The 14,792-nt window shown below is 44.0% G+C and overlaps 1 protein-coding gene across 1 annotated transcript in view; it reads right to left on the reverse strand.

Annotated features, from left to right (window-relative positions):
- Positions 1 to 11,535: 11,535 nt before the first annotated feature.
- The window catches only part of LOC105453446 (zinc finger protein 541-like), a 235,793-nt gene continuing 232,536 nt past the window's right edge, over positions 11,536 to 14,792 (reverse strand). The window contains exons 8-9 of the mRNA XM_011695408.1: positions 12,226 to 12,531; positions 11,536 to 11,622 (exon numbers count right to left, since the gene is read on the reverse strand). Coding sequence (XP_011693710.1) covers positions 11,536 to 11,622; positions 12,226 to 12,531 — 393 coding nt within the window. The remainder of the gene's footprint in view (positions 11,623 to 12,225; positions 12,532 to 14,792) is intronic.

Genomic DNA, 14,792 nt, shown 5'->3' on the forward strand with positions numbered 1-14,792 from the left:
GTGCTCTTCCGATCGGGGGGGTCGAATATGTAAATGCGCATCGTTTGCGCGTTTCGAGCGAACAACAAATCGAACGTCACAGAATTGTTTGCATAAATAATTATGTCTACTTGTTAATGTAAATGTTGAAGCAACCGATTAATATGAACGGTCATCCCTTTATTTTCAATCGCACTTCTATCTTTGTCCATCGAACGAATTGTTTTAACAAACACGCGGATCGCACGGGTTCCAAATAAAATGCAATTGTGCCGGCATTTCCGTGTGTTGATCTGTTTATTGAAAAAATTAAGAGAGTAAATTTGATTAAAGTTACAAAGCGTTCTATCGATATCGAGCAATAGGTTTCGTTGTTTTAGACAAAGTATATCGAGGTTCGTGTACTTTCTGATTTGCGAAGCAAGAGCGTTTAAGAAAAAATAAATAAATCATTTTCATATTTTACACAAACTGCAAATTGTTAACAAATAATATTCAGGAAGAAGAGAGAGAAAGAGAGAGAGACCTGAGACTTTGCCAAAAATTTATGGAGATAGTATACTCTCGCGAGATACTTTGAAAGTCTTTCAAAGCGCACCTGAAAGCTTTCCCTCGCTTGCTGTAAATGTCTTCTCTAGTCTAACCCACTAATTAGCATCTCAACACGCTACTACTCTTCAGCCATGGGCAATGGTAGCTTTGGCGCTACTTTGCAATTATAATGATTGTCAGAGCGTATTATATCTTAAGACATCACCATGAAAGAGGGTATTAGAATTGTGTATTTTATAGTGTAACGCGGTTTTATGTCAGACTTCTCGATAAGCTCCTAATGAATCGTTCAAGTTAATTTCTACGACTTATGCCTACGTCGTTAGCGACGTGAAGTTGTAATGAACAAAAAACAAATATCGCGGAATACTTGAAGTAATCATTAAGTTACAATCTTTCTATTCCATGTTTACAAATGAATTTTTCTACATATTAATAATCTAGATTAAAGTCATATTTTGCAATTTTTATGTTATTTCTTAAATTTAGCTTATTGTTAATTGTATATAGATGGAAAAAAAATTTAGTTAGCCTGGATTTTAGCTCTAATGCAATTGATTCTACAATGTGAACAATAACTATTAGCAGAAAAATGACATAAATTCGTGTTTATGAATTTTATATCTGGACTACAATCTCAATTCGCAATTTCCAATATTTGCTCGCAAATGTGGTTTACGCCGGCTATTTCTTCCGTATAGCCCGTTTCAACAAATCATCTGTTTTAAATTTATGATATATTCACGGGACATATCGTTCTCCATCGAGGAGCTGCCGAGGCGTGTTCTCTGTTTTTCGTTTCTTCAAAGACCTTTCCCCTCTTTTCCCCTCCTCTCGGCTTCCCTCATCGCGCGCTCGCGCCACTGAAAGCAACCTGCCAATTAATTCCTACCTCTCCTGTCCGTTATACGCACTTTGAACAACTGGAGACACGGTAGGTAACTGCAATTGGATACTAGTATTCACTTTCAAGAGTATTCTCGCCGCGCTTTGTAGCCACCCTCACGTTCCACTCTCCGTTTATGCATCAAGTCCTACCCTCTCGGTCCCTCCCCTACCCCCTATCTGTTCCAGACCTTTCTCCTTCTCGTTCTCTGTCTCAATATAATGTAACAACACCAGGAAACGGATACGTCGTTTCGATTCGCAACGAATGACGACGTCTCAAGACCACAAAACGATTCAGCCCCCCTGCCGAAGTTTGTAATTCAGATGCCTAATTAGTGAAAACCAATAAGCCGCTTATATCGAGAGGGGGAGAAATACGCGCATAAGGTGTGCCCGTAACATGGAAAATGGTTACGATAATATCCAATGCGCCTGTGCCGCGAGCCAAATGGGCGCGAGGCCAAATTATTGACGTGTGGAAGTTTGACGAATTATTATCGTTACACGACTGTACGCGGGGGTGAAATTTTTCTTGGTATCTGTATCACTTTAAAGATAAAGAAATCTTAGGTACCAAATATGTCGTCGGAGTCAAAACGCGAGAGCAAAATCATAAATTAATTATATTGTAGTACAATAGATCAATTTTTTTTTAATTCAATAGAAAATTTAATAGAAAGTTTAGTAGAAATTTAACTCAAACATTAATTCTTTAAATTAAACAGTAGATTAAACCGTTGTGTGTTATATGGAACCTTTCAGCTGAACGTCAGAGAAAAATCAGAACTTTATTAATACGCTCTTTATTATTACGTAACTTTAAGGTAATTTATATTCTTCCATCATAATTTTATATGCGTGATATCGTTTCCATTCTATGCAAATTACTTTGATATTCTGATTACAGACTATCGTATTTTCCCTCCCAGGAGGGAAGTATAACATTTTCTATTGTACACTTCCTTCGCGTCCGCGATAGGCGGCGATGAAATTTCACAAAGATCCGGACATCGATCCTCTCTCGAGTGGAGGTGCCGACGTAAAAGCGCGTAGCAACAACGTCGGTAGCGGACCGGCGGAATAAAGTTTATATACCGTGCCGCGGGATTATAGCGCCGATAGAAGCAGGATTCTTGCGATAACTCGGTTCGTCGCGTATCGCGAGCAAACACGGCGGTGAATTGAACGGAGGCGCGCCAAGTATTTTCCAATTACATCTTCCATTAACGATCCTGCCGCGTGTACGCGGCGTCCGTCGGGGAGGGTCGATCGAAGAATTCTGCACGCCGTGGAAAATTCGCCCCGGCACCGTATATACATTATTAATTAATCTAGATAGGAATGTCTCGTGCGCGCCGTTGTAATATCGCCACTTCGAACTCGGAAGCAATATTGTATGGTGCGGGAGACTTAAAAAGAAAATATCGCCGAGGGACGACGATGACGACGACAACGGTGCATCCTGATGGGAAAACTAATTTAACGAAAATGTGAAGATCGGCTATCTTGAATTATGATGTGGCAGCAGTGCAAGATAAACGAAAAAATTTATCGTGTCGAAGGAGATAGCTGTTCGCCTGCAGTGATGCAGACGTAATTCAATAAACATAGCCGAATTGTAGCACGAGTCATTAAAAAAGATATATAAACTTGTGCAGAGATTTTGTTTCGTAAATCTTGATGGCCATCCGAATCTGTTAGAGAAATAATCATTCCTGTCTGACAAGATGCGCGTGTGTCACCTAAAGCCAAGATGAACGGCAACGGTTTTTCTTGACCCGGAGACAGGAAAAGAAACGAGGTCGCCGCGGTGTCGGGCGCATTAGCATTTTCAGTATGGTTTAAAATTTAAATCCCCCGTGTCGGCGAATCGCGGAAGGAACAACGTACGGAAGGACGCGCGAGTCAGGAAGCGCCGCCTGTGTCCCTTTAAAAAGTCCCTCACGCAATGTTTCACGACCCCGTGTGTCGTGGCCGTGTAAGCACGCGCGCACGGCCAAACAGACAGACGTACCGTCGTACGAGAAGCCATGAGGAAGAGAGGCGAGTGCGGCGAGGAAAGAAAACCGAAAAAGAATGGAAAGAAAGGAAAGAGGCGACGCGCGAAAAAGGCGCGAAACGTGGCCAACAGGCAGCTGCTCGTCCCGATCGACCGGGTTCGCGCACATAAAACCAACAATAAAATTTGGAACACGGGAAGGAGGCCGCACGTGCCTGTGATTTTTCAAGGCCGTCAAGAAGATGTTCCAACGTACGCGAAGAGATACGAGGAAGATCGCGTACGCGCGACGCGGCGGCGCGATTGGTCCGAAAAGCGAAATTTTTCGAATCACTCGATCGCCATTGGCGAACGTGAGTCGCTGGGGGTCGCGAGAGATGCGCCGGGGCACACGCTGGGGGTCCCCTCGCGGATTCGCTGGGGGTCTCTTTAGGAGCGGAAGGGCCGCTGAAAATTCTTTCGTGTAACGGGGTGGACGTGACACCGGTCGAGCGGGTTCAACGGTGGGAAGATACGTTGTGGAAAGCGCGTCTAGTCCGACCATGATCGCACCCCTGAGGATTTTCGGGACCTGCTTCTCTTCCCTCCCCTCACCCGCTTTCCCGCTTCGCCCTTTCGAAAGGGGACGAGGGAAAGACAGGAGCGGGAGGGGGGATACCGACCCCTGCGAAGCGACCGGACGGAAGACGCCGTTGATGATGGGTTATTTAAACGGGGCATTGAATTTTTACTTCCGCCGTGAGGAACGTCACTCTCTCTCTCTCTCTCTCTCTCTCTCCCTCTCTCTCGTCCTCTCTGCCGAGAAAGAACGAACCGGCGCACCTTGTCTCGGACCTTGTCTTGGGCCCCGTCGCAACATCGTGCGGGATTTATTAAAGCAGTCATATTTTATGAAAAGCGCCCGGTAGTGTTCTCTCTCTTTCTCTCGCTCTCTCTTTCCGTATTGCGGCAGCAAAGGCCGCGCGACGCTGCTCGGTTTTGTGTTACCACCGCGCTAAAATTTATCTCCGCGACTTTCTTGCGTTTATTAATGGAAACGGCGGTGGCGCACGAGCGCTACGGGCGGCCGTGTAATATTTGACGAGGGTACCAACATCTCTCCGCGGACGCGCACCAGCAGCAGCAGCAGCAGCTCGCTAGATAAATATTTCTCGTGAATTCTTTGCTCGAATATAACGCCACGTGCGATGCCATTTCAGGAATTTTCGTGCATTCTCCGCGACGTTTCACTTGAGTTTAGAGCACACGAATGGCGCAACGTGGCGCGAGCCATCTGCAAATTTAGTTCTTCTATCCTAACATCATTTCAAACTGTAGCTCGATTAAAAGAAATATAATTCGCGAACACATAAATTTTTATAAATGATCTCCAAGCGCTAATTTCAATGCTTTATATACTATTCTAAAAACTCCGTCAAGTATATTTTGCACAACTTGCAACGATTAGATTGGAACACGCATGTCATTTCCATCAAATCTGCCTCCTTGCCATTAAACCGTCCACCCGAATGAACTCCTTCTCACATCTAATCAACAACAACATTGTCAGATACAAGCTTAGCAGCGAACTGCCACGGCGTCTCTTCCGTAACGGTCGATTAAAGCCGGGGTAATTCGTTTCGTTTAATCACGGCGATAAGCCGCGGTTGTAGCGCGCGCGCTCGCGGGAGAAAAGGGCCACCCCGCCGCGCCGGGGTGGTAAAAGAGAAACATCGGGGTTGGGCGAATTGAGAGCGCACACTTGAGTTTACCGGCGGGAAATGGGCTGCCTGTATGCTCGCGCGGTAATGGGAAAGGCGACAGATGTGAACGGCGGCAGTTTCGCGATGAAACTATCGTGTCGTATAAAGGGGTGAGCCGTTGTTGCTGCCGTCGTCCGGGGGTGGAGCAGACGGAGGATAGTAGCCTGCAACCGACGACATAAACTTACGATAGCGCAAACGACCGCGACAGCGGCGAAAGTGCCGGGGCCGGAGAGTGCGACCGCGGGGGGAAGGGGTGGTTCCTCACTCGCGCCCGACTCGGGGTTTATTCGCGTCGGTATTTGTACGCGCGACCCGGCTTCCACCACGCCGCTGGTAACGACCGGCCGTAATTCTTATTTGCGCGACCGCGTAAAACGTGCGTGTTTTGTTCAGCCGACCGAATGCCTCCTCTCGAAAAGGAGAAAGGAGTGGCGGCAGTTGCCTCGAAGCCCGTCCCGTCCGACGACCACGACTCTACACCTTCGCGAACAAATTCCGCTTAGTCCTCGTACCGCTTTGAAATTCTAATTCAATTCGGACGACGCGCCGCGTTGTAAATAGCGGATGTAAATTCACACTGGCGAAAAGAAGGGTCTCGCAACGCGTTCTTCATCATACCTACTTTCCTCCGCCGAGTATAAGCGTGGCACAGCGACTTTTAAACTTGACTTTCAATTTGACGCAGATTTGGATCTTGCGATAATTTTCTTTTTGCTGTATTCAATAAAATCGTACGATTTTTTTTCACGATTGTGATTCATATTACATATAACATTTGACGTAATAATTATACGTTGTATGGTCATTCTTATCATGCCAATATATTATAATCATTGCTTTTTTAAATATCTTTTTCTTGCACTTTTAGTTTGCAATGCAGAAGAAATTAAAAGCGCATTAAATATATATGAGGGAGGAATTAAAATAGCTTCTTGTTCTTTTAAAGACCAGCTTCGAGCGACCATGTAAAAATTTCATTTAAGGGTTAACGAAACATCCCCCAACTTTCACTTAAGTATAACGCCAACTCGACTATATCACGACCGCCCGCGGAACAACGAGCGGCGTACCAACGATCTTTCATAATTGAGGAGCTCAACTTTTAGACTTCCGCCAACCGCAATTTCACGAAGATACAGATTACATCCTTCCAGAGTTACCTGTTAAATTACTTACGCCACAGTGAAGGCGCCGAGCTGTAACACTATCGTTATCGTTACTATAGTATAACTACCTGTTTCTGTATTTTCCTTTCAGTGGTTTGATGAATGTGTTGCCGTTCGACGTAAATCAAACCGAATTCCTGTCAAGCATAATAGCGTCGGAATTTAATATTAGCAGGGCTCACCCATTTCGAAGCCACCTATAAAACGCGAGCACTTTGCGAAGTTTCCGCGTTCGATGGAGATTATACTCATTACATTTTCTCGATTATCGTTATACGTAAGCATCGGAGAATATATATCTGATCATATTAATTTCAGGACTCCTTGTTACCGAGAACAAACTTCCTTTTACGATCACAGAGAACACGGTCGTTATGTCGAATCGTCTGCCTAGTTTATTACGAGTCGTTTTTATGGATGCACGATGCGACACGAGCTTCGTCAACTAGTCCGCGTCACGCGCTTCATTTATTATTATCATTGATTTATTTAGAAGGGAAAACTTTCGCCCCCGATCCGAATCCCCTCCACCAAAGAGAATCCATACATATTAACGACATCTATCGATCGCGCACCCCCGGGCAGCCGCTTTTGTCCCTTTTCGTCGTTACAGAATTCGAGAATTCTTTCTCTTGGTTTTTCTTAAACATTTATCTCAAGTAGATATACGTAGATATACCTACTGTAGAAAGTCAGAGCTATTCGTTTCGCGAATGTCCCGTATTTCCGTTTATTCGGAGAATAAGTGTCACACACATTTGACACACTTCAGCCACGTTAAACTAATATGAATGCACGCCGCGTTTAATATGCTTGCATTTAATATGCGTGTCACCTCGTAAACGTAATGAACCAGAGTCTCCAGAACATGTACGCGTTATGTGAATATTTACGTAAGTAACAAGTAGCAGCCGAGAGAGAAAGGGGGCGGGAGGGGAGAGAGAGGGAGAGAGAGAGAGAGAAGCTCGAGGCCAGGGTTATAACTCGGCAGTTATACAGTTATGACGTCGTACCGGTTTGATATCGCTGGATATATTCGGAGAGAACACATCGCATTTAGTGCTACACGGCTTGAAAAACACGTAAAACACCAAATGTAGTTGACACACTCTTGATTGGTCGTTATTTATTCTATCGAGCCGTATACCGATATTCTTAGCAGTAAATAAAGGTAACAAATATAGAACATATCAGAAAATAAAGTCTAAACGAATATAACAAAGGATCTAATTAACTATCTAATTTAAAAAAAAATGTCCTACACTGAGAAAAAAGTTTAGTATGAACAAAATTTTGTTACTGATACCAAAACTATGTGTTGATATGTGACCAACTAAACTAACACGTCGATATTAATTCGTTGAATTTATTGAATAAAATTACCAAAATAATTACATTATTTTGTTGAACTTACTAAAAGAAAACTTATTTTGTAATTGCAACCCAATTTTATATTACTGTGTACAAAATGTGAGTAACCAAATAAAATTGTGTTGTTAAATACAAAAGTTATACCAAATTTTGCTTATTTAATTATATATTTTGCTATTTTAACAAAATTTTAGAATAAAACTTGACTTTTGTGAATAATTCTCTGTTTTTGTTACCATTAGTATATCTTTTCTCTCAGTGTACATCGAGTCTTCACTATTTCGTCTTATAACCGTGCACTATAAATTTTCATTTAACGTCACTAGATCCGGCTTAATACGGTTTATATTAATTTACCTTAACTTTAGACTGCAATATAGTTAAACAGGCGCTCGTAAAAGGGAGTCCTGATGCGGCCGTAACGGTGCAAATCTAACGTATAACACGACGTGACATGCAGGGCACTCGAGTGTGCCGCTATGCCAAAGCGATTGTATGTACACGAGATCGCACTATTTCGCGGCAGTGACTCGACTGCCAGGGAGAGGCTGAGAGGCCTTTCGCGCTGTTGTGTTTGCGACATGCGACCGAGTTCCACGTTCACCCGCTCGATGCAGCGAAAACATATAATAAATTCAAAGTAATGCCACGCGAAATCTCGCGACCTTCTTTCGCGATCAGCGCCGCGCGTTCGTCCGCGTGCGCGACGCTGATCGCGAGACGTGAAGGGAGGACGCACGGGTGAATTTAGTGCCACGAGTTAGCGGGCATGTTCACGATATCGGGGCGGCATAAGAAGGCTAAATATAATCGGATTAGTAGTTGGGTCCCCGTAATCGCGACCGTATATATTTCACGTGGAACACGGTGATCGCGCATTATGCACGCGCTCGGAATGTGTCACGAATACACGATGGCGTCGTCGTGTTCGCCCTCTCTCGCAAATACGGTCGTCATCGATATTCGTAACGGGGGGATCCAAACGTGTGCGCGTGCGGGTGAATACCTGTTAGCTACGTGGGTAATAGCGTCGGAGTAAGCCGAGATGTAAATCGTTGCGACTGCGTAAGTTGTAACTACGTTTATTGCCTCTCTTCGCGCGTAATAAAAAAGACGTTTCGCCGTCGAACAAGGCGGGAATAAGATGACGTAATGACGAAATGTCGTTGCTCCTGGTGATAGCTCGGTATAGACCCTCGCGGATCTTTGCCGTCGCTGCGCGTGTATATTTGTAGCCGGACCGTCTAGGATCGCGTAACGGATCATAAATATATCAGGGAAATACGATGAATATTCCCGCGCCGCAATATAAAGTTGGCGGATAATGGCCGGGACGTGTTTACGATATCAAAGTGACACAAGAAGGCTAAATATAATTTAACGGCGCACTTTGCGCTCGTCTTTAATGTCTACCTTGCATTACCGACGGCGACGAATAACTTTCTCATCTCGCGACGAGATCCTTCAGACGTGTACTGGCGTACACGTCCGAATAATGCGTCTTCGATAAATATGCAAATAGAAGCGCTAACGTGAATTTTCTGAATACGCGATATGTATCCTCGAACCACGATTCGGCATATACACGCGAATTTTCATTGTGCGATCGGATGCGATGCTAACGCTCGCGACCATAACGTAATTGTATAAGGGATCGCAATTAAATCGAGTTTGCCGAGTTCGCTCTATATGCAAGATCCCCCTCCTCCCTCCCCCTCACGCCGTTCCATTTCATCGCGATGTAGATCCCGAAGAATCCGTTCGTCCTCGAGTTCCTAAGCAATTACGACAGTTTCCGAGAGCATTTCGCGATCGCCCGCAGTTCGGCGTCGCCACCTCGACGCAGGAGGAGGGAGAGGGAGGATGGCAAGAAGAGTACGAATCCCCGGTCTCGTTTCCCCCGGCCGTCCCCCTTCATCCCTTCCGCGTCCATTGGCGAAGACCTCATACATATTAATGGAGATCGGATCGATTTTACTGCGCGCTCGCTTCTTGCTGTGTTTAGGGACATCGACGTTCCGGCGCATAAGCTCTTCGGGCCGCCCGCAATGGTTATTATGCCATTAACGTAATGAAGTTAGGTGGCGGAGAGGTGCCACCGGGGTGTTGGCGGCGGCCGGGTCCCGTCGCGGAAAAACGCGCTGAAATACAGGCGAGCGGGAATCTTCGATGATGAACTGCGCGTACGTTTTCTTGCGTCGAACGCGGCGATCGATGGGCGGCCGATGAGCGTAATTATAGAGTCGGAGGTGTTATAATTCTAAGCTATAATTAACCATTATAGTTACCAACCATTACGTGGTTATTAACCATTAGGGTTTACGAGCGTTTCCAGTCAATAATTTAATCATTAATATTTGGCCTTATATATATCGATCGTAACGTGATTCGATCAATAATTAAAATATTTTAATTGTCTATTACCATCATGAAATGTACATATAATTGTACAATAATCTACCGTACGCTAGCTCGAGCCATTCCATACAGCGTGAATGTATAAAACTCTCGACCAAGTACAGCCTCCGGACGTGAGCTGTAATCGTCTTTTATGCATGATTCAATAAACGACAGTAAACGGTTTATAGACAGGCTAGGGACGTTCAATCGTGCTATTACCAGGTCGATGCAGCTGACGCGTTGGACATACGGTTGATATGTTTGTACATTGGAGAGACGAGTTCCTTGTGCCAATATTCGATACATACGGAATCTCGCCAATTAATATTCATCATATCAACGCTTAATAATAGGCTATACAACTGCTTCGCTCGCGTAGACATCCAATAATGACGGGAGAAAACTCCAGGGTAGAAACTTTTTTAGGTGTCATTAATGACAACGTGTTGAAAAAGTAATCGCGTAATTCAACAAATTCAGCGAGATAAAGTTATTTTCTAACTTATTTTCTTTCACTTTAAACGATACACAATGGGTTTTCTGAACTTGTCGAAAGCAAGGGACATTCGACTGGACTTCCGGCTACGATTCTCCACGCTAATCACGCGCCTTTCTCCGACGTACGACACGAAGAACGTCAGAAGAAAATTCTGCAGCGTTCGATGCGCCGAACCGTGAAAGGATCTGCTCAAAGGCTCCTTTTCACGGCGTCGTCGTCCTTTTGATCGCTGAAGATTCGGACCACCGCCGGAAGGACAGGGATATAAAGGAAAGCGAGCGAGACCAATTAGCGATTCGCGCGATTTTGTCAAGCGAACACCGCGTGATTCAACGACGGCAGATTAAGTCGTGCTATGTAGCTCTCGATGACGGATTTAATTCTCCGCGCTGGCGAATGCTTCGCCTCTGAACGGCTCCCGAAGACCCGTTCGCAAAACCGGCTCGACCACTATTTTAACACCGCGCAGGATTTACCCCGTGAAAGAGCAGGGGGCGATCAATTCAATTCAGTGGAAAAATTGTGGCGAAAATACTTTCGCGAAAATATTTATATCGATTCTAATAAAATCGATAGAAAAAAACATTTCAATACCTATTCAAAAGTGAAATACATTTTCTTCTGGTATCACAGAATTATTTCGAATTTTTTTTATATTTATATATGACATTCAGTACATATAAGTAGCATATAAATACTCAGGCTCTCGAAAGGATATCCCGTCTGCCTATCGTTTCATCCGATTGTGCTTCGTATTTCTCAACGAGAAAATGAACAGGATCCCGCACAAAGGGTCACGCGCGCGATATCTCGCTGTTTCGCGTTTCCGTATAATATTCGACGAGTCCTCGTCGACAGGATTACGAGTACCCGGAATAGTATCCGCCCAGGCCGCGATACGTAATGCGATTTGCGGTGTATTCGCCGCACAAAAGATTACCGCGGCGAGTTCCAACGAGCCGTGCGCACGGGATCTTGGGTACGCTCGGTAATACTTCCGCTTCCTAATGCGGAAGAAGGGCCCTTTCAACAGAAAGCAGTCTGGAGGTACTACGGGGGTTTATTGCTTTCGGCGCTATCTCGGGATCTCTCGTTACGCGACACGTAATAAAATCATACAGGATGTAATCCAAGTGCATCGCAATCGGAATATTCATCGACGAGATTTGCTTCGATGGATATAATTAAGGCAATTTGATTTGATATCGCGTCGAAATGATTGATTAATATTAATAGCGATTAATAGTTGTTTGTTATTCTTTATTTTGCATCGTAATATATTTTAGTTTTATTTTTATAATGAACGGTTTAATTTCAATTTATGCGCGTCTCACAGAAATGAAGAAGGAATTAATTACGTTCTATTTATATAAAGTATAATTATTCTTCATGTTTTTTAAAATAAATACTGATGGCATTGATGTCTAACTCTGGAGTCTTTTCGTATTACTATCGGAAAAAAAGTACGATTATGGGTAGCAATTGATATCGCATTTTCCATTCCCATCGTCTTACTCAATAATTCTCCTCAACGCAACTTTCCGTATCACACTCGGCAAACGAAAACTTAATTACAACATTAGAAAACATTTAAAATATTCTTTTCATTTACGATGTTGCACTTACCTGCGAGTGATTCCACATCTTCGGCTTCGGACTCGATCTCGCATTGCTGGTCGCGTTTGCGCTTGCGGAATTATTGGAAATATTGCCGGGCGACGCGGTGGATTTGATGGACGGTTTTTGTGTCTTTTGTATTTGTGTGGCTACCGCTGTCGAGGGGGTCGCAGTCCGTTGCTGCTGCTGCTGCTGTTGTTGCTGTTGCGTGGTTGCTTGCTGTTGCTGTTGTTGCGTTTGTTGCATGATCTGCTGGATGAGCTCCAGCTGCTGTTTCGTGAGGCCATCGTTACTGGCGCCGGGAGACGTGGCACTCTGTAAAATATATTTTTAGATATTTTTAGTTATGGATATTTGTATCAATGGATATTTAATTAATTTTTAAATCATTTATAGAAATTGCTAATCCATATTGCTAAAACTTTATAAAAATTTTTCCTCTCATTTGCCAATCTCTCCTATGTCGAGTTCGAAATCATCACGTTTTAAGCAATTCAAAAAAGAATTCCTTCTTGTCGCTATCCGTGATAAAATGATGAATGTAAATCGTTGTACCATTTATGTTGAAAAGCAAGAGACGCGATTGTACATTTGATCGAATTTAACCGCAGTTGGCGGATCTAGCCCGTTCCGTTCGTGATCGGTCGCCAACGTGGCCGCAAACCATAATCGATCATACCTTAATAGAGCATAACGTAGCCTTAGTGTCGGAGCCGAGCCCACCATTCTGACAATAGTTAAACCGATCGAATTTAATAATTTACCGAACCGATGCGAAATTACGAGCGCAGTGTCGTGCGGGTGCCGCAATCTCGACATCCATTAAAACGAGCGCCGACTGTAATTCCGCCCGTAAACGCGCTGCAATAAACCGTAAATATATCGTGCATCGATGTGTCCGTCAACTAACGCGCCGCTACAATTACGCACATGTGCACGTGACGCCTAGAGTGCCGCGTGTGCTAATCCGTCTTTGTGCCCTATTAAAGCGGTCACCGTGTATACGCGCGGTACGGAGGTGAACTGCATTATTACGAATATACGTTGGTGTGTGGGCGTATGGAAAATAGCCTTTATCTTCAATATTTCAAAAGTCCAATACTTTAAATAAATAATAAATATGCATTATGAAAGAGAGAGATTTTTAGTTTATACATTCCATTGTTATATAAATCCATGTATCCATTATTATAATACAGCATTCGAGAAAAAATAGAATTTTAATTTTATATTATTTTTCGGATTTAAAGCAGAGAAAAAATGAGACAAAAAGCAGCCATTACTAAATCATTTTCGTGCATTATAAGTGGACGAAGTTTTATACATTGTTTTATGCAACGCGGACTTAACGTACACGCTTGCGCGTTCGTGTACACGAACGAGCTACAAAAAAACGTGAAAATATTCGCGATCAACGTTCGCACCTGCATGCTTGCACTCCCGTGTTGCAATGCTGTGCTTTGTTTTACAATCCGGCAATCGTGCGGCGCAGTGCGCTTTGCCTACGTCGTTTCGAGCGTTACTGTGCCGATTTTTCGATTGAGCCCTTTTCGAATGGTACACAGAACGCCAATGTGTACGCGAACACAGGAAATTCAGATGCGGGCGATACGATGTTCCAATTCGCATCGCGATTTTCGGGGACGACGCGATTCGTGGAAATCGCGATACTGCGGTTCCCGAGGTTTTCCTTTCGCGTGGGAATGCGAAATATGGATGATAAAAATGATACTGCTTCGGAATTTTTTTATTAGGATGTAACACTGCCGGTGAAATAAACTGGATACCGGGATGCTACCGTTTTCTTTTCGGTGAATTATAAATTTTCGTCCGCAATCAGAGGGGGATCTCTCTAATATCTGTAATTCTTTAGTTAATAAAAATGACGCAATCTTTTCTTTTTCATTAAATTATAAAAAATATTTCGCCTTCAAGATTGTTACGATACAAATATAACAAGCGTGATATCTTCTTTGATTATCTTTCTTTGATTATTTTAATTTGTTATATGATTTATTACAATTTTTTTATATCCTTAGTGTATATCACTCGTACGTATAATCATGACTGATGTGACCTGCAAATTAGAGAAGTACGCAAATAGCCTAATCGATAGACGGCTTTAATTATCATCAGCCGAGTTTCCGGTGCGCCAGCTAAAAGCGTAGATTGCGGACAAAGGAATTTATTTTGTTTGCGCGCTTATTTCGTTTACTACGCGCGACAAAATGAGAACGAGCCCCGTCCGGCGCGGCGCGGCGCGAGATAATTGCGTCGCGAGGGGAACCGCTAATCAGTTTTACGCGCTGATATGACGATTGCATGTACGGAACGACGCGGTGCTCGTGAGTGCGTTTCCGGCCGGCAGGACGCAGCGTGAATTGAACCGTCGATTAAAATTGGATTTGTTAATTACTGCAGGGAACGCGTGGCGGTGGCGGCGGCGGCGACGGCAGCGGCGGCGGTGGTGGCCGCCAGGTCCCGATCCGGCTCATACCTTATTAAACCTTCATTTCGTAATTCCCACGCGCTGTCGTTTGTCATCGTCGTAATCAGCGGACAGTCCCCCCTGTCGC

The sequence above is a fragment of the Wasmannia auropunctata genome, unplaced genomic scaffold (assembly GCF_000956235.1).
Source record: "Wasmannia auropunctata unplaced genomic scaffold, wasmannia.A_1.0 LD335999.1, whole genome shotgun sequence".
Taxonomy (NCBI): Eukaryota; Metazoa; Arthropoda; class Insecta; order Hymenoptera; family Formicidae; genus Wasmannia; species Wasmannia auropunctata.